At 41.9% G+C, this 20,769-nt stretch overlaps 1 protein-coding gene across 11 annotated transcripts in view; it reads left to right on the top strand.

Annotated features, from left to right (window-relative positions):
* Positions 1 to 20,769, top strand: part of FSIP1 (fibrous sheath interacting protein 1) — a 188,108-nt gene that overhangs the window by 142,498 nt on the left and 24,841 nt on the right. For 2 of the 11 annotated variants that reach the window (XM_016927926.4, XM_054667354.1), the window contains exon 12: positions 267 to 576. The exons of the other annotated variants lie outside the window; for them this stretch is intronic. In XM_016927926.4, coding sequence (XP_016783415.2) covers positions 267 to 287 — 21 coding nt within the window. In that variant the 3' untranslated portion in view covers positions 288 to 576. Of the gene's footprint in view, positions 1 to 266; positions 577 to 20,769 lie in introns of those variants that run through there. 11 annotated transcript variants of the gene reach the window in all.

Here is a 20,769-nt window from a genome sequence, read left to right as displayed (position 1 = left end):
ATGCTCTCCATATACTGCTGTATACTTTATGGTAGAATCCAAAGAACTCTTTGGAAGACAGAAGGTTTCTGAGAGTCACAGGACTCATGAGAAACCCTAGCATATTCACTTGTGTTGCAGAGTTCCTATACAAAATATATTGTATGTAGTTCGTGACTGTAGCCTTTAAGAAACATAATTGTAGAGTTTTGTATACCAACTTCGAATCCATTTTCGTTGTTACTGCTTTTATCGCCTTTAACTAAAATTGTTTGTTTCAATTACAGACCAAGCTTGTGGTTTCCTAGATTGCTTTTCACTTGCTGGCAAGGGCTTGCAAAGAAGACCTACAAGAGCCATGTTAAAAACGCTTGAAAAAAAAGGTAGTCAGAGGAACAAGGAAAATGCTGTTTCTGCTTCATCACCTCCAGTGCTCAGTCATTTCTCTTAAATTCCTCTGGACTCCCCACAGGCCTTCTAGCTTTGGCAATGACCACTATCTCTGTAGCCTCAGAGAAAAGCAAAATGGTGAACTTTGGTCTTTGGTGTTAGTTGGGAACCAAGAGAATTCAGTAAATTTTTAACCTCTATGTAAAAGCCATTTGCTCTTTTTTCTCTTTGTTTTCTTTTATTGCTTTTAATATTACTTCTGATTTCATGATATATCTCCGATATCATAGACTACATTTCAAATCTAAATGTATACCTTTATATTTTTCTTAATATAAAGCACTGGGTCTTAAATAAGTATTAGCTTTTATACTTAGAAATAAGAAAAAAAGGAATTTTGAAGTTTAAAGTTTCTATTGAAATGGAGCAAATTTGCTAGGCAAAACCGCCCCCCACCACACACACGCACATGCACACACACACGCGCACACACACACACATGCACACACACACACACGCACCCACATGTGCATGAAATAGGAAAATAGTATAGTCTCTTTGGTTCCCTCTTTGCCTCCTTGTTATTACCTTCTTTTCCCCTTTCTTCTTTTTCACTCTTCCTTATGGCCCATCTAAGCACATTTTGTTAAGTCATTTGTCTTCTAGATGTTCTCAAAACACACACAGTGAAATGGATGCATATATCCAAATGTTAACAAATGGATAAATTAAAATACTTATATAATACTCTGAAGATTGTAGCAAGAGAGAAGACTACATACCTGCTTAAGATGAGAAATCGCCGTGTGTTTCTATAGCTTCCAGATCCTCTTTTTTAACAAGGAGAAAGAACTTCCCTGCTCCTCACCAATGGCAAAGCGTCTAAAATCACTGAGTACTCACTAATTCCTTTGACCACTCACATATCTCCTGTCGTTCTCCTAGAATTGAATTTCTGGTTCTCCAGTGTTGCTCCATTGGTTCTCCTCTTAGTTGCACTTTTTGGAGGGCAGATTGCTTTAACATGCTTTGCTATAATGTACTCTAAACATGCTTAACGGGAAGTGTGAAATCAGGTTATTATAAGAATTTTTCTGTTCTTTGATGCTCAAATCCATTCTAATTGGTAGCAAATGTTCTCTTGTCAGTCCTCGTAGAATTTTAAAATATTCTTGGGAAATCCTAACAGATATTATAAATACTTTTTCTGAATCAGCCTTCTTGAGGGCAGAAAAAAGAATGAGGGATCAAGAGTATTATTTCCAGATTCTCTAATTTGCATGGTGAAACTCAAGGGAGTCTTTTCTCTTTACTTGCTTTCTTTTTATTCACTATAAAATATTACTAACTGCCATAGATGCAAAACACCTACAAATAAATGAAACTTTTGCAACATTCTGTTTTTCCCTTAGCATGAAAATTTTCCAACTTTGGCTCACATAAAAATTCATCTTCTTTTTCTGTAATGATGCTTCCCCAAAATACCAAGAAGATACCTACAGGGGTATTTGTCTTTTTTTTTTTCCTGGTTGCCTTACATATGATTTCTCTTCCCTTGTTTGGGAAGTTCCCCAGTTTGTGAATCTTAGCAGGATTCAGAGCTTGCCTCTCATCATTGAATCTAGGAAGTTCCACTATTCAGTATCCCAGCCACCTTGGCTACAGGACATGTGCTAGACCTAGCCTATCAGGAATACCCACTCGGTACTAATGGACAGACCACAGAGAATGGGTGATGATCTACTCAATGTGTACAGTGATGATAGAAACATCAGTTTACTGAAGTGGCAGTGGTGGCAGTTCCAGCAGTCGCATCCTGTCTCTGCTTCTGATGTTGGTGTAGTTAGCTCAGCTAGCTAGCTGAGTGGTCCAGTGGAAGGAGCAGCCTTAAATTCTGTGGCATGATTTTGGTTGTGATTGGGTAGCCTACTGTTGTTCCTGATTGTTTTCCAGTACCTTCCATAGCCTTCTCAGTGATTATGTGGGAATATCCACCATTGTTTCAATTAATTCAATTTCTGCTTAAAGCAGCCAGTCTTAGTTTTGTTATTTCTGTTATTTGCAAGTAAGAACCTAGATTGATAGGGAGTTTGAAACCAGGAATGGTTCTGGGAAATAGAACCACAGAAAAATTGGAGGAAGCTGGGATTGGTTTGTCTGGGTTAGTTGGAGCTGAAGGTAGTGAAAAATCCAGCTGCGTAAGGGATAAGACTGACACCCCATAACATTTGGTGGAAAATTAGCAAATAAATCATCTGTGAACTTCTAGAATGAGTTGCTAATTGAAAGAAAACCTTTTGGGAACCAAGCAGGGACTTCCATGCAACAATTGCATAGGAATGAGGACTTGAAAAACTGGGCTGGTGTGATGGCTGCATGTAACGGTGGCAGACAGCTTAAAGAAAGGGAATATAAGCTCAGATTCCTAAATATTCTTACCTAAGGATGGATTGAAAAATAGGGACTTTCTACGAGTACAGTAAAAGAATCTCTTTTGTACTATATATAAATATTACAAATTTATTTTGTAACTCTTTCAGGGTTAAAAAGTCAAAAGCCAAATGCAGTAATGCAAGTTGTCAACTAAGGATGTCATTTGAATTCACAGCTAGGTCCCTTATTTTGGTATTTGGTTTGGGTATTTAGAGAAAGAGTGGGACTCTGGGAACTAGAACAGGGGGTATGGTAGGATTTGGTGAATTCAGGGCACCCTGAATCCCTAAAGTCCATCAATCCACCCTTGCCAGTTGGAGCAGCCCTGTGGCCTTCTCTGATGAGGCTATTCGTGTCTTGATGGAATTTTCTGCCATCTGAAGGAGTTGCATTACAAAGGTAGGTCAGTTCTCCTTCTGCCCTACTCCCAGATGTGTAACTAAACTTAGATCCCAGAATGCCTCAAAACACCAACGACAAAGTCAAAGGTAGGAGGTGATAGCTTATGGTGCTAAAAAGTTGCAAGACTTTCCCAATTGATACTGGAAAATATTCTGGGGGAATATGTGTGATAATGGATTTTGAAAGTTTTAGGTCAAATAGAGAAAAATACCACTTTAGATGGCTTGAATTTATTGCTATAAGAGCACTTAACCAGAGGTTCTGAATTCAGTGTACTAGCATAAATAGATGGCATTGATCTATTTATGTTTTCTTGACTGGTTGACCAAAACTGGGACTGTGGCACCAATGAGCTGCTAGAAATTCTGTCACGTACTACTATAAGAGCAAGAAGTCCAAGCACTTAGGGAGATAATATTGTTGGAGGGGATATATCATGGGTATGGAGAGCTGTATTCCAATTGTTTTCCTTGAGAGGGTCCTGATGAGATGCTCTTCAACGAGAGCCTAAGAGATACAGTGAGGAGGGACCAACTGGCTTCATTGGAAAAAAAAATTTGGCTGTTCTCTGTAGACCTCTGATGCTTGTGAAGTATGGTACCGTTGAAATGGGACTCCCTAATCTTACTAGGGATATTAGGATCCTGGGGTAATAGAGCTTAAGCAGCAGCACCTTACCATCAGAAAGCAAGGTGGGTAGGCAGCATGGCTTCCATAATAGGCAGCAGGATGGATATTTAATCAGGATGACCAGGAATCTTTGGGAATGGCTACTGATAATGGGATTCCTGTGACTGAAATGCATAGGTGCTTAGCTATGCCACCTGATTTTTACAACCAAAAAACTCTGGGTCTTCTGGCAAATGGAGGCTTGATTTAAGCTATTACAATAGGAAATCATAGCCCCCATCCGATTGTTCCCAGACAGGTCAGTTCATAAGCCCAACATCCCTTACATGGAACTAAGGTCAAGAACTTGCTAGATCCAGCCCTTTGAAAGAGTGTACTTACTAGAGTAATTGGGGAAATGGAAATATGGAGAGATTACTGGAACATGTGTCCTGTTCAGAATACAGTTTCTAGTAACTCAATACATGCCTTGATCTTTGGTATGCATGTATCTATCTGGCAAATGGATTTTTTTTTTTTTTTGAGACAGAGGCTCTCTCTGTCGCCAGGATGCAGTGCAGTGGCATGATCTCAGCTCACTGCAACCTCCGACTCCCTGGTTCAAGCGATTCTCCTGCCTCAGCCTCCCAAGTAGCTGGGATTATAGGCATGCACCACCATGCTCCAGCTAATTTTTGTATTTTTAGTAGAGAGGGGGTTTCACCATGTTGGCCAGGATGGTTTCGATCTCTGACCTTGTGATCCGCCCGCCTCGGCTTCCCAAAGTGCTGGGATTACAGGCGTGAGCTACCGCACCCAGCCCAAATGCTTTTTTTACTAAAGGCACATAAGCAGAGAATAAACAGTTTGCTTGTACCTCATAGGGGCAGCAGAATAACTTCATTGCCTTGCTTTTAGGCCTCTATCTTCTTTTTGGCTCTGTGTTACCATTTTGTCTGCAAGGTTGTCACACAGGGCACCATGTTAGTCCAATATATTGTGACATTGTGCTCACAGGATCCTGGGAGTAAGATACATTAGGTACCACTGATGTCTTGGTGTAAGATGCACATGTACTAGTGGAAAGGAGACATGGCGTCCGCATGACAGTGAAGCTTCATTCTCTATGCCTCACCATTTTCACAGTAATGATCACTGTGTTTTAGATACTTTATTTTGTTCTGAGAAGTAGCTCCAAACAGGTCACATGCTACTGTGGTGAAGACAATGAAGAAAGGGGAAAATGGTTTGAGAAAGTTGCAGTTCTTGGCCAAAACATGAAATTGCTGGATAAATCAAAGTAGAAAGTTACATTGACAAATAGGGCTGAGTTATGAAATGTATAATATGCTCTATCCAGGTGTTGCCAGGTGAAGAGTGTTCAGCTGTGTTATACAGTGCTGAGAGGTCCAGTAAGATGGAGACTGAGAATGAACAGCTGCTGTAGAAATGTGCAGGGCATTGGTGCCATAGACAAGAGCAGTTTTAACGGAGTGGTGGACTAAACCCTGTTTGGGTTGGGTTTAAGAGACAATAGAAGGAGAGGGATTTGGTGATAGTAAGACCAATTATTTTAAGAAATTTTATTGTAAAGAAAGTAAGAGAAATGCAGTGGTGGGCAGAGAGAGGAACGGGATCAAAAGAGGGCTTTTCCTTAATATTGGAGAATAGCAGCTTTTTGTATGCTCATGGGAAAAATCCAGTAGAGAGGGGGAAAGCGGTGATGCAAAAGAGAGTGGGGAGATTGCCAAAGCGATGACCTTGAGTAGGCAAGACAAGGTGGTCTCTTGTGTGCAGGTAGAGGGGACAGCCATCAAGAGGAGCACAGGGAGTCCGTCTAGTGACATGAGGGATGGTGGGGCACTGGGTACAGGTGCTGGTAGATGGGTGGTGGAGCTTGTGGAAGAACTGAGGGCCTATATGTAAGTTTCTGTATCTGCAAATTTGGAGGCTGTGAGAATCTTTAGATCGTTTAGGAATGTTGTTGGTTTACTCTGCTGTTGGAGTTTTTTCACGTATTGTCCAGTGTGTATGACAGCAAAGTCTGGTGTTTCATTTTACATGAAGATGATATAATCAGCATCTATTACAACATTTTAATATTTAGCACCTAAATATGAACTATAGGTTGAAATAAATTAGAATAATAGTATGTGATGGCTTCAGTTTTGAAACGGAATGTTTAAATCCCTAATGAATCTTCAAATTTATATATTTATTCAATTAACTACGTCTAAAGATTTTCCTCTCCACTGGCTTCACAGTCCATATTGCAAGTTTTAATGTAGAAGTTAGTTATAATACAGTAATTATACTGTGCATTAATAGGTTCATGGTAATTTATAAATGCAAAATTGATTTTAACGGGTCAGTCATGAAGAAGTCACCTGGTTTAATTAACTGTTGAATTCAGTTAAGAAATGCATTTTACGAATAAAAAAAACTAGATTAAGTTAATTAATTGTTTGGACATTTAAAAAGTATAGCCAGGCCGAGTGCAGTGGCTCACGCCTGTAATCCCAGCACTTTGGGAGGCAGAGGCAGGCAGATTGCGAGGTGAGGAGATCGAGACCATCCTGGCCAACATGGTGAAACCCCGTCTCTACTAAAAATACAAAAATTAGCTGGACGCAATGGTGCGTGCCTATAGTCCCAGCTACTTGGGATGCTGAGGTAGGAGAATGGTTGAACCCGGGAGGGGGAGGTTGTAGTGAGCCGAGATTGCACCACTGCACTGCAGCCTGGCGATAGCAAGATTCCATCTCAAAAAAAAAAAAAAAAAAGAAGTATAGCCTATGTGGGGAAGATTTTGGACATTAAAAATGATAATTATAGGAGTGAAATTTATGTCTAGCAAAGGGAAGTACAATTCTGAGTCCATATCTCTGTGTTTTCATTTTTATGCTCCTTGTATTTCGACCTATCACCCTTCAATTAATTCTTATTACCCGATTTGAGAGAAATTGTGTTTTTGCCCTGCCTACTTGAAGTTAAAACATTAATTTGAAATTAGATTAAAAGGAAATAAAGGCTGTTCATTATTTTGTCTGACTTCCAAAGACAGTTATTTATTTATTTTTTTTTTGAGACAGAGTCTCACTCTGTCACCAGGTTGGAGTGCAGTGGCCGATCTTGGCTCACTGCAACCTCTGACTCCCTGGTTCAAGCGATTCTCCTGCCTCAGCCTCCTGAGTAGCTGGGATTACAGGCACACGTCACCACGCCCAGCTAAGTTTTTTATTTTTAGTAGACACGGAGTTGCACCATGTTGACCAGGATGGTCTCGATCTCCTGACCTCGTGATCCACCCTCCTCGGCCTCCCAAAGTGCTGGGATCACAGGCTTGAGCCACCGCGCCTGGCCAAGACAGTTATTTCTATATTACAAAATCAGAAGTTGCTGGGCGCAGTGGCTCACGCCTGTAATCCCAGCACTTTGGAGAGGCTGAGATGGGAGGATTGCTTGAGCTCAGGAGTTCAAGACCAGCTTGGGCAACATGGCAAAACCTCATCTCTACAAAAAAATTAAAAATTTAGCCGGGCATGGTGGTGCGTATCTGTAGTCCCAGCTACTTGGGAGGCTAGGTGGGAGAATAACTTGAGCCCAGCAGGTGGAGGTTGTAGTGAGCCAAGATTGAGCCACTGCACTCCAGCCTGGGTGACAGAGTCGGACCCTGTCTCAACAACAACAACAACAAAGAAAATCAGAAGGTATAAAAATTTGAAGATTTAAAACAAATTTTCAGCCAAAATATTTTAGCATATTTAATTAGGTGATGTTTCCGACAACCACCACATTGAACATCTATTGTACTCGTCAGTCTTTATATAATCCATAATTCCATTTTAAATAAGTGACTCAGCACCACCATCTAGTGCAGAGGCCAGAGCTTGTGCTAGCTCATTGGAAATCAAAGGAGAAAATATTAACATGACATGATTAAAAAATGTTCACATGAAAGATGGGGGCTCTTTTTTGGTTTGCTGATTTGAAATATTTATTTAAATAAAGTAAATAAGGAGAGCTTTCCCTGTAAATACTTATGAACAGAAATGGTTTTCTGCCATGTTTGTGAGGCTTTCTATTAATATATATGTACTTGAATAGGTTTCTATAATTAAACCTAACCACAATCAAAGACTGTGATTATTATTCAGTTCTATTTTCACAGCAGACCAAATTAAACCTCTATGTCAGACTTGTAGTGAATATCACAGCAGTAGGCCCAGAATGCAGGCTTTTTATTGCGCTTGGGCATTTTTGCAAATCTGAAGCATTTTTTCCATGGTGAGTGGACATGAAGTCTGGGAAGAGGTGTCTTCGTTACTTCGCCTCTGCCTGTAGGTGGGGTGAGTCATTGCCTATACAGGGTGATATGGAGAATACTTTCAGCACCCTTCCTTTCAACCAGTTTGTCTGTCTGTCTGCCCTTGCTGGGATCTGAGGTTTCTCACACTGGGGAGCTCTCCAGGAGTTAAAGCATTGCTATCTGCTGTGCCCAAATCATAAACAAAGGTTCATTAATTGCTTAAACCATTGTCATCCAAAGTCATGTGGGGAGTGCACGCTCTGGAAGGAACAAGACATCGGGGAGAGAAGAGGAGTTGGGCCTAGGATGGGCCATGGCCTAGGACCACTGGTCAGTAAGGGGACAGACTAAGAGCACTGAGTTTTTAGGGGTGCGATGTCACTGCAGAGGGTGGAGGAGCACCCGAAGAAAGCATCATGTAGTCAACAAAGCTTTGCCATGTGTGCATCTTATACCAAGGCTCTGTGCTAGGTATGGGAACACAGAGATGAGGAGGACCTGGTGCCAGCCCGAGGAGCTTACATCCAGCAGGGAAAGTAGATGCAGAGGGTACTGGGATGGCACAGCCTGATGCCCCAGGTTTGGGAGACACAGAGGGCAGCTGCCACCCACTGGTGAGGGATTCTTGTTTATACACTTGCCTCAGATTTATGAGTTGAAAGGGGCTCCCCTTACTAGGCTGCTCTGTGGTATCACATTTTCAGATGCCAGATAGTGTGGAGGGGGCATGTTATGGTACCATGCTGCTGCCAGGTGCTCCCCCTCGAAAAAGGAGTTTAACTAACTCTTCTAAGCATCTGTCTGAAGACAATTAGTGTGAAAAGGCCCTAACTTTATAGTCTGGCTTCATTTTTTTTATTAGTTCTGGGCCCTGGACCATTCAATTTCTCTGAGGCTTAGTTTCCTTATCTGTTCAATGTGGAGAATGATTTTCCAATTTTCCCCACTAGGTAGTTGGAAGAGGTAAATGGAATAAATACTGTATGTGGTGCATAGTAGATGGTCCAGGGCTATCAGCCCTGTTCACTCCATGCCCCACCCCCAGTGCAACTGACTAATGACCTGGGCTGGTCTGGATACCCACCTAATATGGGACCCGCTGACAGGGAGGGAGGTGGACGGATTCATCTCTTTCTTAAAGTTTCTTGCTCTGTGTGAAAGGGAAACTACTTAAATGTGTCATTTAAGAGAGGGTATGCATCAAGCTATTTAGATTCTTCTGAATTTGGATTCAGTTCACTACACAGCTTTTTTGGTTTGCTCTCTAGATAATTTAACTTTCATAATTTGGATCATAGCACAACTTGGAACTTCTTATTCACAATATAGTATCCTTATTCTCAGCAGTAGCATGATTTCACGTTCAGATTGGCAAATGTAAAAGGACAGTTCACTGAGCAAATATATTAATATGGAGCTTCATGTTTATGTAATGACGTTGGGCTTTGTGTGCTCTACAGAATGTACAGGGGTAATTAGATATTTCAGATACGTGTCTAGACAGGGCAGAGCTTCAGGAGCACTTGCTCAACCCTGGGAAATGCTACAAATCACCCATTTGTGACCAGAAAAAGCTCTCTGTGATTAACAAGTTAAATGTGGAGTTAACTGTATGGCACTAGATTTACACCCAAGAGGAAAATCAGATCTGATGAAATTTGTCAGGACTGACCATTTGTAGAACCAGACTAGGCCTAACTTTGCCCAGTGTGGCCTGATTTGAGGGTGCTCAAAGTGATATCTTTCAAATATCTTTCTATCATCCAGCTATGGGGCTTGGATTCTATTCTTAGAATCACCTCTTCAGGTTAAGTCATTCTGATTCAACGAGGCTCCTATAAAATGTGAGTTTGTTTCTTGAGAGAGTTGTACATTGACCTAGATTGCTTAGACTCAGGGACAGTAGTGAGGAAGCACACCTCAGGATTTGATGTGAGGGCAATAGGAAATGAGTAAACATTTGAAATAGAGTTTGCTTCCTGAGGAGGGTGTGCGCAGGCGGAGAGGGCTGAGGGGCAGCCTGAGGAGTAAGAAAAATTGACTAATGGGGCACGTGCCCCTGTGCGTGGAACATGGGATGAACCTGGCTTAGCTTCAGCCCTGCGCTTGAAGAGACTCACCTGGTGCCCTGACTGGGATTATTTTAACCAAATGTAAAAGCATCTAGAAGCCAGCCCCTTTCTGGTTACTTTGTGGTTACTACATACAGTACTTTCTGATGCTGAAGACTTAATAGTGTCAGCCTTGAAGTGTAAACCTTCCGAGGGCGATGATAGATGATAGAGAATCACATGCCAATCTTTCCCTCTTGGGTGCCCTCTCCCAGCATCTCATGGCCTCTGTAGCACCCCCTCCCCAGCGCCAGGAATCTACAAGAGTACACGTGACAGCTTACTCATTGTGAATTGCTAGTTGTGAGATCGTCCATAAAGCTCCATTCCTGGTATCCAAGAGAGATCTTCAAAAGTAGGGGCCAGTTGAACTTGGAAAGTACAGGCTTCAGTGTACAGCTTCCAAGAGAGGCCATCTGGCTGCTGCTGCTGCTGCCAGCTTCCAGACGGAAGCTGAGATTTGCTATTGATGTTCCAGCATTGATCGAGCTCCTGCCTCGTCTGCGTCAGGCATGGTCCTTGCAGCTTCACGCAGGTATTTCATGCTATTGCAAATTGTTGCTTGTTAGTATTCCTCCCAACTAGTTGTTTGGAGTCAGCTAGTTGTTAGTATTTTTACTCTACTGACTAGAAATCTGAGACTTTGAAAGGTTAAGTGATTTGCCCAATACCAAACAGCTGGGGAATGAGAGAGCCGGAATCTAAAGTTAGAAATGTCAGCCTCCCCCTGCTAAGTTCTGCTGTTGGTAAGGGTATTTCCTCTCCCTCTGGGGCTTTCTCTTGCTTTCAGAGAGAGAGTGTGCAAGCTTAAGGAACATTTAACTTGAGAGGCTTTCCCAAATGGTGTATAAAATGCCACGAGGAAATAACTTAAAGATAGGGTGCTGGAGATGCGTCTAGGATGTGAAGGAATGTCACACATGTGCATGGCTCGCCTCGCACCTCATTTTGATTCCTCAGTGGCTTTTAGGGTCTTCTCCTGCCTCACTCCTTTTAGCCCCCTGGCCTGGTCTTACACTCTGCCCATCCAGAATGAAAGCAGGCCTCCTACGTCTTCGCAGTGGACATGCATTGGCACTGAACAACATGCCGTGACCTCTTTTATACCTTATGCTTGTCATTCTTTCTGTTTATCTCGACACTCCAACCTAAGCTGTGACCTTGGCTTTCTCTCCCTGGCTCCAATTCATATTCTCCCTCTAGTGGTGCTGCCTCTGGCTGCCCTGGGTAAGTCCTAGGCCTCCAAAGGATTTTCTCCTTTGACTCTGCCTTCTTGGACAGTACTCTGCTGCTCTGGTCCCAGCTATGCCAGTAGAAACCACCTATTAAGCCATGAGCCCCAAGGATCCTGAAGCATCACTTTGCCTCCTATCTCCTATGGCGTTGACAGTGCTGGCCATAACCCTGCAGTACCTGCACCCAGCCAGTGCCAGCATGTGAGCCTTGTTGACAGTCTGCAGAGGCTGGTTGGAGCTGCTGACCCTGTGCTTCCAGGCCCACGCTGTTTGGTTCGGTTCGAGTTGCCCTTCAGAGCCCTGCCCAGCCCTGACTTGGAAGCTGTTGCTTATTGTGTCTTAGTGTGGAGCAGTGGGGCCTGAGGCAAAAGTATATTGCTGCTGCTTCATTAGTGAAAGCATCACCAGAGAAACAGAAGTGGGGAACAAGAGAAGTGAAGCAAAGAAAGAGAGTAAATATAAGAGCTGTATCATTGACCTGACTACTGCTTGCTAGCAAGTACAGCTGATTGTTTGATCTTGTGGGACATATGCAGAGAGATGCCATGTGGGTGACTTGTGGGACACATGCAGAGAGATGCCATGTGGGTGACTTGTGGGACATATGCAGAGACATACCATGTGGGTGACTTGTGGGACATATGCAGAGAGATGCCATGTGGGTGACTGCACTTCAGGGAGTCTTTCTGGGGGAAAGTAACTCCTTCACTGCCTTCCCTCTCCCCTTGGTCAAAGTCTGCCCCAAGGGGCATGAATTCTCTTGCACTTCTGGTTTGTACGAGCCTAGAAGTGGCCAGCTGATCATCCCACACCTTATTAGCAACTCACACCTCATCAGCAATAGACAAGACATCCTGGGAAGGAGCCAAGAGGGGCTTGCTGTACCCATGGGTGACTTGAGGGGCCATGGCAGTGGCATCAGAAGTGACATCCAGGTCTACACCTGTGAGAGCAGCACAGGCCATGTTAGATCTGCTCAGCCCGGCAGCAGTCAAGTGCTCAGCCTGGCAGCAGGCAAGTGCACAGGTCTGGATGATGGGTAATCTGAATCCAGTCACGTTGAGCAGTGTAATGTCAGTGCAGCTTGGCCGTTTGACTTGTGTATGCTGCTGGGAAACTTCTTGGGCATGTAAGGAAATACTCAGTTTTCTTTTCCAGTTCCCAGGGTTGAGCATCTTTTTGAGGGGTCTCATATGGGTGGGGCCTAGCTGAGTGTTCTCTGTGATTGGGGTGAGGGGGCAGGGTCCAGATAGTGCTACACTAGTGAGATGCTTCTCACAATAAGAGGCAGAGGAGCTGCTGGTGATCGTGGCACTGATCAAGTATTAAGGGCTCATGTCTCTGGAAAGCAGAAGTCCTGGTACCTGAAGCCTTGTCTAACTGTATTCATCCATTTTCACACTGCTGTAAAAATACTACCTGAGATGGGGTAATTTATAAAGAAAAGAGATTTAATTGACTCCCAGTTCCGAATGGCTGGGGAGGCCTTAGGAAACTTAGGATCATGGTGGAAGGCAGAGGCACATCTTACATGGCAGCAGGCAAGAGAGAGAGCACACGGGGGAAACTGTCACTTTTAAAACCGTCAGATCTTGTGAGAACTTTCTCACTATCACAAGAACAGCATGGGGGAAACCACCCCTGTGTTCCAATCACCTCCCACTAGATCCCTCCCTCAGCACATGAGGATTACAATTTGAGATAAGATTTGGGTGGGGACACAGAGCCAAACCATATTGCTGACCTACGGGCAGACTGTGCAAGGCCAGGTACTACCTTCCAGGCCATGCCACATCTCCACCTTCTTTCAGCACCAGTACAAGGTGGAGGGTTTTGGATACACTCCCCTGACCTGGCCTTAAATGAACCCCTGTTTGGGAAGATCCTTTACAGACACAGCACCTCCATCTTCAGGCCAGCTCAACACAGAAGACACATGTTGAAGATCCCAGAGACAGAGTTCTGAGGATACCTTCTCTTCAATTGTGAAGTTTAGATGATATCAAGCAAAGTATTTAAAGTTCTAGAGACCCCTGTGGGCATACATAAGTTCTTTAGGTTTCATTTATACCAGATTTCTCCAATGTGACTCATCTATCAGCTGATTTCCTGCAAGAGGGTGAGGTTTAATCTGGATCCATTGGAGGTTAAGGTATTTAAATAGCTAATGGCCTTCTTGACTACTGACCCCATCACAACCTTCCTTGACCCAACTTATCTCTACACAGTAAAAATAGGCATCATCAAACTGAGAGTACAGAAGGCCTTCACCCATGCAAATGATACTCATAACTAATAATAGCCAATAAACAGTCTTGCCAAGCAGTGGGAGCTAGCTGCTCTAAAGTAACAAACTGGATCTACTTCCCGGAGTAGGGGGTGGAGTAGGTTCCAGTTCCCTCGGAGCATGAGAACTACTCAATCAGGGGCCCCTTTTTAGGCTCTTTATGCAAATCTGTGCACCTCATCTCCTGGCCAGGCTTTTTTAGCTGGGAGTTCGGGGCAGAGGTGCCAGGCCCCCTCCAGCTGTAGAGCTGGGCCCCAGACTTGTTTCGGGAAAGGAAGGGATAGACATGTGATAACAGGGCCATTCCGGCGACTTGCTCAGAACAAAGGGCATCTGATCCAAGTGGACTTGCTGTCTCTACTGCTAGAAAACAGCTACTGTTGGCAATCCTCAAATGGTAATTGTCCCACAAAATGAAAACATAAGAGTCCATTTTCACCAGTCACCCTGTTAGAAAGCAAAGTCACCCTGTTAGAAAGCACAGTCTGGCTCTCCTACCGAGCACCTCCACACTTTTCTGCTTATGTCCCCGGCAAGCCATGTTTCTAGCCCTTTTTCAAATAGTAGGACTTGAGAACCCTACCTCCTGCTTCTAGCTCCCTCGATCCATGCTCATCCCTAACTTACACACTGGGGTCCCGCTGGCAGCCCACCTCTCTCATTCTGGTACATAGAAACAGAAAGCTTGGATCCTTGAAGCCATGGAGCCAGCCCGGGCACCTGGGCCACGGGAGACGAGCCATCACAGAATGCCCAGGGCCACAGCAGCCTCTCACCAGGCAAACCCATAAGGCAAGCCCTGCCTCACCCGGCTGTTTGGGGAAGATGGGTAGCCTAGGCATGGGTGGGGTCTGATTCTGCACGGTGACTTTGCCATGCCAGGCCCCACATAAAAAGGGCTTCCCACACCACCACAACGTTCATGACCTCGCTTCAGAGCTGTTTGCCTTGACCTACTTCACACTCAGTATTATTCTGTCCACTGAGCCTCCTGGCTGCTGACCTGGGAGCTGACTCACTTTCCTGTTTACAGCCTTGCCTCAACCCTCACTCTTGATGGTGGTTTACATAGTTTCTCTGGCAATGATATTTGCTTCCTTTTTGACAAGAGTTCAGATTCTCTTCTGGCCAGACAGCCTCTGACTATTCTGGTGAAAAATATGCCAGATTGTCCCTGGCCCCCAGGACCCTTTGTCCTTGGTTTGGCCTCTTAAGAGCAGTCTACCTGCCGGACTTGCCTTTATATGATTGGGGTAGCCTCAGTGTAAGAGACGAAGGTGGGAGAATGGAAAAGGGAGGGAAGGAGCTAGGAGAGGAAGGAAGAACAAGCCCTTTTCTCCTATGAATCCTTAGCGCCATTGATACAGACATTAAAATGAACACCAATTATTTTTCCCCCTTGATTTTTAGATGTGTTTAATCCAAAAGAGGTATAGCAAGTGATGTGAGCCTATTGTGAGCATTCAGACTCGATAGTGCTGTTCTGTAGCCTAACTGGAGTGCCTTTATTTTTCTATGCACAGGTAGATATTTTCTGACAACTAGTTCTGCATTTATATCTCAAATAACTCTTCAGTGAGTACCCAGATTTAATGAGATCAGTGAAGTTTGGAAACACTTCGATCATTAATCTGGTAGTTGACTATAGAACTAAATTAAGTGGCAGGTTCCTTCTGATGGTTACGTACTTCATAGTAATTATAGTTCAAAAATATGATATTTTTGAATCCCTGTTCTGTTGATACCTTCTTGTTTGGGAAATCACCTTACCCACAGCCCTGCCAAAACCCTGGGCTTGGATGGTTGTGTTTCTACCATGTGACCCTCAGTTCAGATGTTTGGACCAGTGGTGGACACTTGAACCTGACACAGGCAGTCCATCAACCTGGCCAGTGACCAACCAGGTTACCTTGCTTGAAAATTTAAGCAAAAGGATATAGAGAGCTAAAGGACATAGTCAGTTGTTGGTGGGTGTGATACTCTTACAGAGTCAGTTCATGCTACATAGGCAAGCTGAGGTTGTGAGAAAGCAGAAACCATCAATAAGCAGAGAAAGCTGGTTTGCAGAGAAGAGGATGCATCAGGCAGGCAGTGAGTGAAGAGATGACATGGACCCAGAAAGACAGATGGGGCACATGACTTTGGTTCCTGGTGGCTTCTCAGCTCTAGACTCCGAAAGGCCAGTCTATACTCTTATTTCCTGCTTGTCGTTGTCCATGAAATGACTTCTTTGATCTTACAGCAAACCTCAACCCTACCACCTCTTTTTTTTGACATAAGGGTTTCTGTTCCTTATAGCCAAAAAACCTTGACTAAAATAGACTACTATGGAGGTGTTGCCAGTAGTGGTTGCAACAGAGAGCTATAAACTTATATCTTCGTCATTAAGCAAACGGTGGAATGTTTTTTAGTTGCTTATTTGGAAGTAGAACTAGGTGTCATTAAAATCTGTGTACATCCATATTCTCCTTGTTAATCATTTAGAACATTCTAGCTTTCCACCCTTTTCTCACTTGTGATAATGGTATTGGTTTCATAGGGTGGGTCTTTAGGAATGCTGTTTGCGGGAAATAAAAAACACCCGAAGTAAGCTTACATCAAAGGACAAGATTGCTTCTGCTGGTTTGTAATGGGTAGACTTTCTGATTATCTGCACCAGGGACATAATCTTGATTGCCTTGTCAACAAATCCATTGCCCAATTAACTGGCGATTTTTATGGCTGGGGAAACTCCGGATATATAGCATAGGAGGTGGGGCAGGGATGAGAGTGAGGTAATCCACAGTCTGTGTTCCATCTCCAGCAATTACAAGTTGCATTCCTCATCAACTTTAGCTTCTACATCAAGCTGGCATTTATCTGGGTGGAGATGTGTAAACAGTGGGCATGCTGGGAATGGAGCTGTGGCTGGGTTTTTTTTTTTAATGAGCTAAAAGAGAGGGCACTATATATGTTTGCATAAAACATACACTGTGTACATTTGCATAAAACATACATACAAAAGCCAATCTGGGCAATAAAGTGCCAAGTTAAGTAAACTGTTCTGTGGGGAGAGTTTCTGTATCTGATAGAATGGACAGAAAAATGAGCAGCAGTTGGGAAAAGGACACTTGGAGGGTGGTAGAGGGCGAACTCATTTACAGCGAGTGGCAGTGTAGCCGTGTGGCTAGACACTTAGGTTCTAGACCCAGACTACCTGGATTCAAATTTCAAGCCCACCGTTTAGAAGCCATATGACCTTGGAGAGGTTACTTCATTTCTTAGTGCTTCAGTTTCTTCATCTGCAAAGTGGAAATAACAATAGTTTCTACCTAATAGGTTTATTGCAAAATTAAAGGAATCAATACATGTATTATGCCTAGAGCAGAGTCTAGTCTGCTTAGTGAATGCTACCTATTTATTATTATTCTGTAAGACATAACCTAGTGTGCCAACCAGATGCAAGATGCAGCAGAACTAAAACTGCATGTGTATTCTATTCTTTTCCTGATGAAAAGTCCAATAGATTTACTCTTTTACTAAGAAATGTGTGTGTATTGGCTGAAACAAGAAAGAAGATTCATAAAAGAGCTACTAAAATGAAGGTGGGAAGAGAGGGGCTTTCATATACAGAGTGAAAAGAGATTGGGTTCTGGCCTGGAAAAATGAGGACTGAGATGCACCATGTTGAGTTTTATGAAGGATAGGAATAGTATGAATAATAACTTGTTTATGGAATACTGGGAAATTAGAGCTGGCACGAAAGATGAATACTTTGAGGTGAATACTTGAACAGATGGTTACTTGACAGTGCCTGCACAGTGAGTGGTTCAGTTATGGTGCTTATTAGCTCAGAATTTTTGAGAGCAATCTGGAAAAAGGCTGTGGGTTAGATGATTCCTTAACTATTGAGGGCAGTTAGGGATGTTTGTGATGGAGCCCTAGTTTAGTTCAGTTCAGTATTTGTAAATAAATTATATCAATATAGTACCTTAAAAAATGGTTTAAGCACTCTAATCATTCAATTCTCATGGTAGTCATTTACTGAGCTTTGACTGTGGGCAAGACTCTGCTGGGAATCAAAAGATGAGAAAGATGGGTCGTGTTGAAGTTTCCAATCTGTATTGCACCCAGAAGCACTATCATTAAATTAATTTGAGGGCTTAATGTATTTCATTTGCTCTTACTTATATTTTGAGGCCAGAGAATTTTTAGTTATTTTATAAGAGTTCGGGATTGATATTGTGAAGGAGCTAAATAAATAAAAGTTCTCTTTTTGCTATTATTTTGTTTTCATAACTCTACCCAGGCTACACTCTAAAGTGAGTAGAAAAGTTTATTTTAAAATTTATTTTTATTTTTAGTGTAATTGTTCATAAAAAGCAATTTTAGAGTTAGAATTTAATGTAGAGATTATCTTCTAAAGTTCCTCATTTTACAGATAAAGGAGATGAGCCCCTGAGAACTCAGGTGACATGCTCAAGGCAGCAAAGCTTGGATGGAAGCCCAGGTTCTAGTCTTCTGTGTTTTCTTTCCTATCCAGCTGCTTCCCCCAGGAGGATCAGGGTAATTGTAGTCCAGCTTATTTCTGTGTACACACAAGCTGAAATGTGTAATGTTTTATCTCATAGTGCCCAGAAGCAATTTACCATGAAGCCAGTGAAGATTCAGCTCAGGGCCTCTCACTTATAGGAGCTTTGGGGTGGGAAGAGGAAGCCAGGTTGCAATCAGCAAACATTTCTGTGAGCACGTCTGGTCAATGACCTAAAGAGATACTGTAAGAAATGGACTCAACCCTCCCCAAGACCCCAGTAATTTGTTGTGATCTTTTTCACATTCTAAAATAAAAGAAACTCGCTTTTGTACCTAATTTTGAATTTGTAATTTTGTATTTTTTTTTTTTAAGAAATGCCCTTCTCTTGCTTCAAGATTATATAAATTTCTGGCTCTGTGAAACATGGGTCAGCTTCTGATGTCCAAACATACAATCACCTGGGAATTTCATTTAAATATTTTAAATTTTATTTCTAAGTGCATTTTTATTAAAAAATTTGGGCTGGGCATGGTGGCTCACGCCTGTAATCTTAACAATTTGGGAGGCTGAGGTGGGTGGATCACTTGAGGTCAGAAGTTCAAGACTAGCCTGACCAACATGGTAAAACCCTGTCTCCACTAAAAATACAAATATATATATATATATTAGCCAGGTGTGGTGGTGGGTGCCTATAATTCCAGCTACCGGGGAGGCTGAGACACGAGACTCGCTTGAACCCAGGAAGCAGAGGTTGCAGTGAGCCACGATTGCGCCACTGCACTCCAGCCTGTGTGACAGAGCAAGACTCCATGTCAAAAAAAAAAAAAAAGAATACATTTAAATTACTTTTATTTTTATATTTAATTTTAACTTTTGTTATAGTAATAAAGAAAAAATTGTGTTAAAATGTTTTAAATAAAAATGGCATCCCCTTGCCTCAGCCTTCCCTACCCCTTGATATTTTCTCCAGTTAACTACTTTTAAATCTTTTGTGTTTTTCCTAATTTTACCTCTATATTATTTATTAATAAGTTACTTTCTTAATTGATTAGTTTTAGACATTATATATTGGGTTGCTGTAATGGTAGGCAATAATTTAACTAATAAAGTGCAAACACCCCTTGTTTCTCGTCACATTTCCCCAAAATAGTTAAGTCACAATTTTTGCTTACCTTAGTCATCAGTATTTATATTATCATTGACTGTGTAAATATTATTCACAGCAGAAGCAATTATTAGCCTATGGCATCCTTTCTCATGTAACTTTTTGTTTGTCCTAGACTTCATAATTATCTTAGTTTCTTTTGCCTAATTTTCTGTGTATATGTCACTGCTTTTCCTTTTTTTTGTGAAACTTTTTGTTTTCCCCAGAGTTCATAATTGCTTTGATTTTCCTTCTGCTTCATTTTCTGTGTATTTAGCCAAATACATCATCAGAACTGCCAAACATCTATCATATCAATATTACTTTTGGAAATTGTCAAGCATATTGGATAATCTACCAATCCTCCCTCCTACCCTTTTTTCCCTAGAGACCTCCTCCTGCTCTAATATGGACTGATTTTTTTTCTAGTGTCTAAAAATTTCATCATAATAAGGCTTTGATGAGGATGTTTGGTAAGGATGACACTCAGCGGGCTCTTTCTAAATCGTAGGGAATTGTCTACACATTATATGTAATTTTACATAAGCAAAGTTTGAAAGTGTGTTTTAGGTATCTAATGTCATAGAAGGACTTCCTTCATTTTCTACTTGACTAGGTTTCCATAGTAGGGTGGAGAGAATGCTCCTGATTCTGGATACAGATGGATAAAATACTATATCTGGATTCCTGAAATGCCTAGTGACTAAAAGTAGAATTTGCTAATACATAATTCTAATCCTATTTCTTGCCATATGTATTAACCTTAGGGTCAGTCACCTGAATTTTGAATTCCAAATCTCAAATCCTATTTCTTGACATGTATATTAACCTTAGGGTCAGTCACCTGAATTTTGAATTCCAAATAATTACTAAGAATATATTTCCAGACAATTTCTTATTATCCTCATACTCATAGTGACACTTGCCACTGTAAAAACTAGTTTTAATATAGGTAAGTTAAACATAATTTTAAACAATATTTTTTAAACATGGCACAAAATTGTTTACATATTAGTATTTATTAGTTGCATTAGAAGCTTTACCTAATAGTGGAGAATTAACTATACTAGTATCAGTAATAGCTTTTTATTTCAGTACTTTACATATGCAGAATATTTAGTTATTTTTTACTGTGTACTTTCAGAGTAGGCCAATAACATTATTTTACTTTGCTGAAGTAGAAATTAAAGTCATTGAAATTCATGATTAAGTTTTCTTATGGGGACTTCTTGTTCTCAGATAATTCATCCCCCTGTAAAGGAGGATTAGTCTTTTCCTAGATAATCCACGTGTAAACCATGGAAGACACTGATTTTTTGGGGAAGTAGACATTTTATTTTCAGTGTGTTTCACTATA

The sequence above is a fragment of the Pan troglodytes genome, chromosome 16 (genome assembly GCF_028858775.2).
Source record: "Pan troglodytes isolate AG18354 chromosome 16, NHGRI_mPanTro3-v2.0_pri, whole genome shotgun sequence".
Lineage (NCBI taxonomy): Eukaryota > Metazoa > Chordata > Mammalia > Primates > Hominidae > Pan > Pan troglodytes.
The sequence above is the reverse complement of the archived record's forward strand: the minus strand, read 5'-3'. Positions and strand labels throughout refer to the sequence as shown.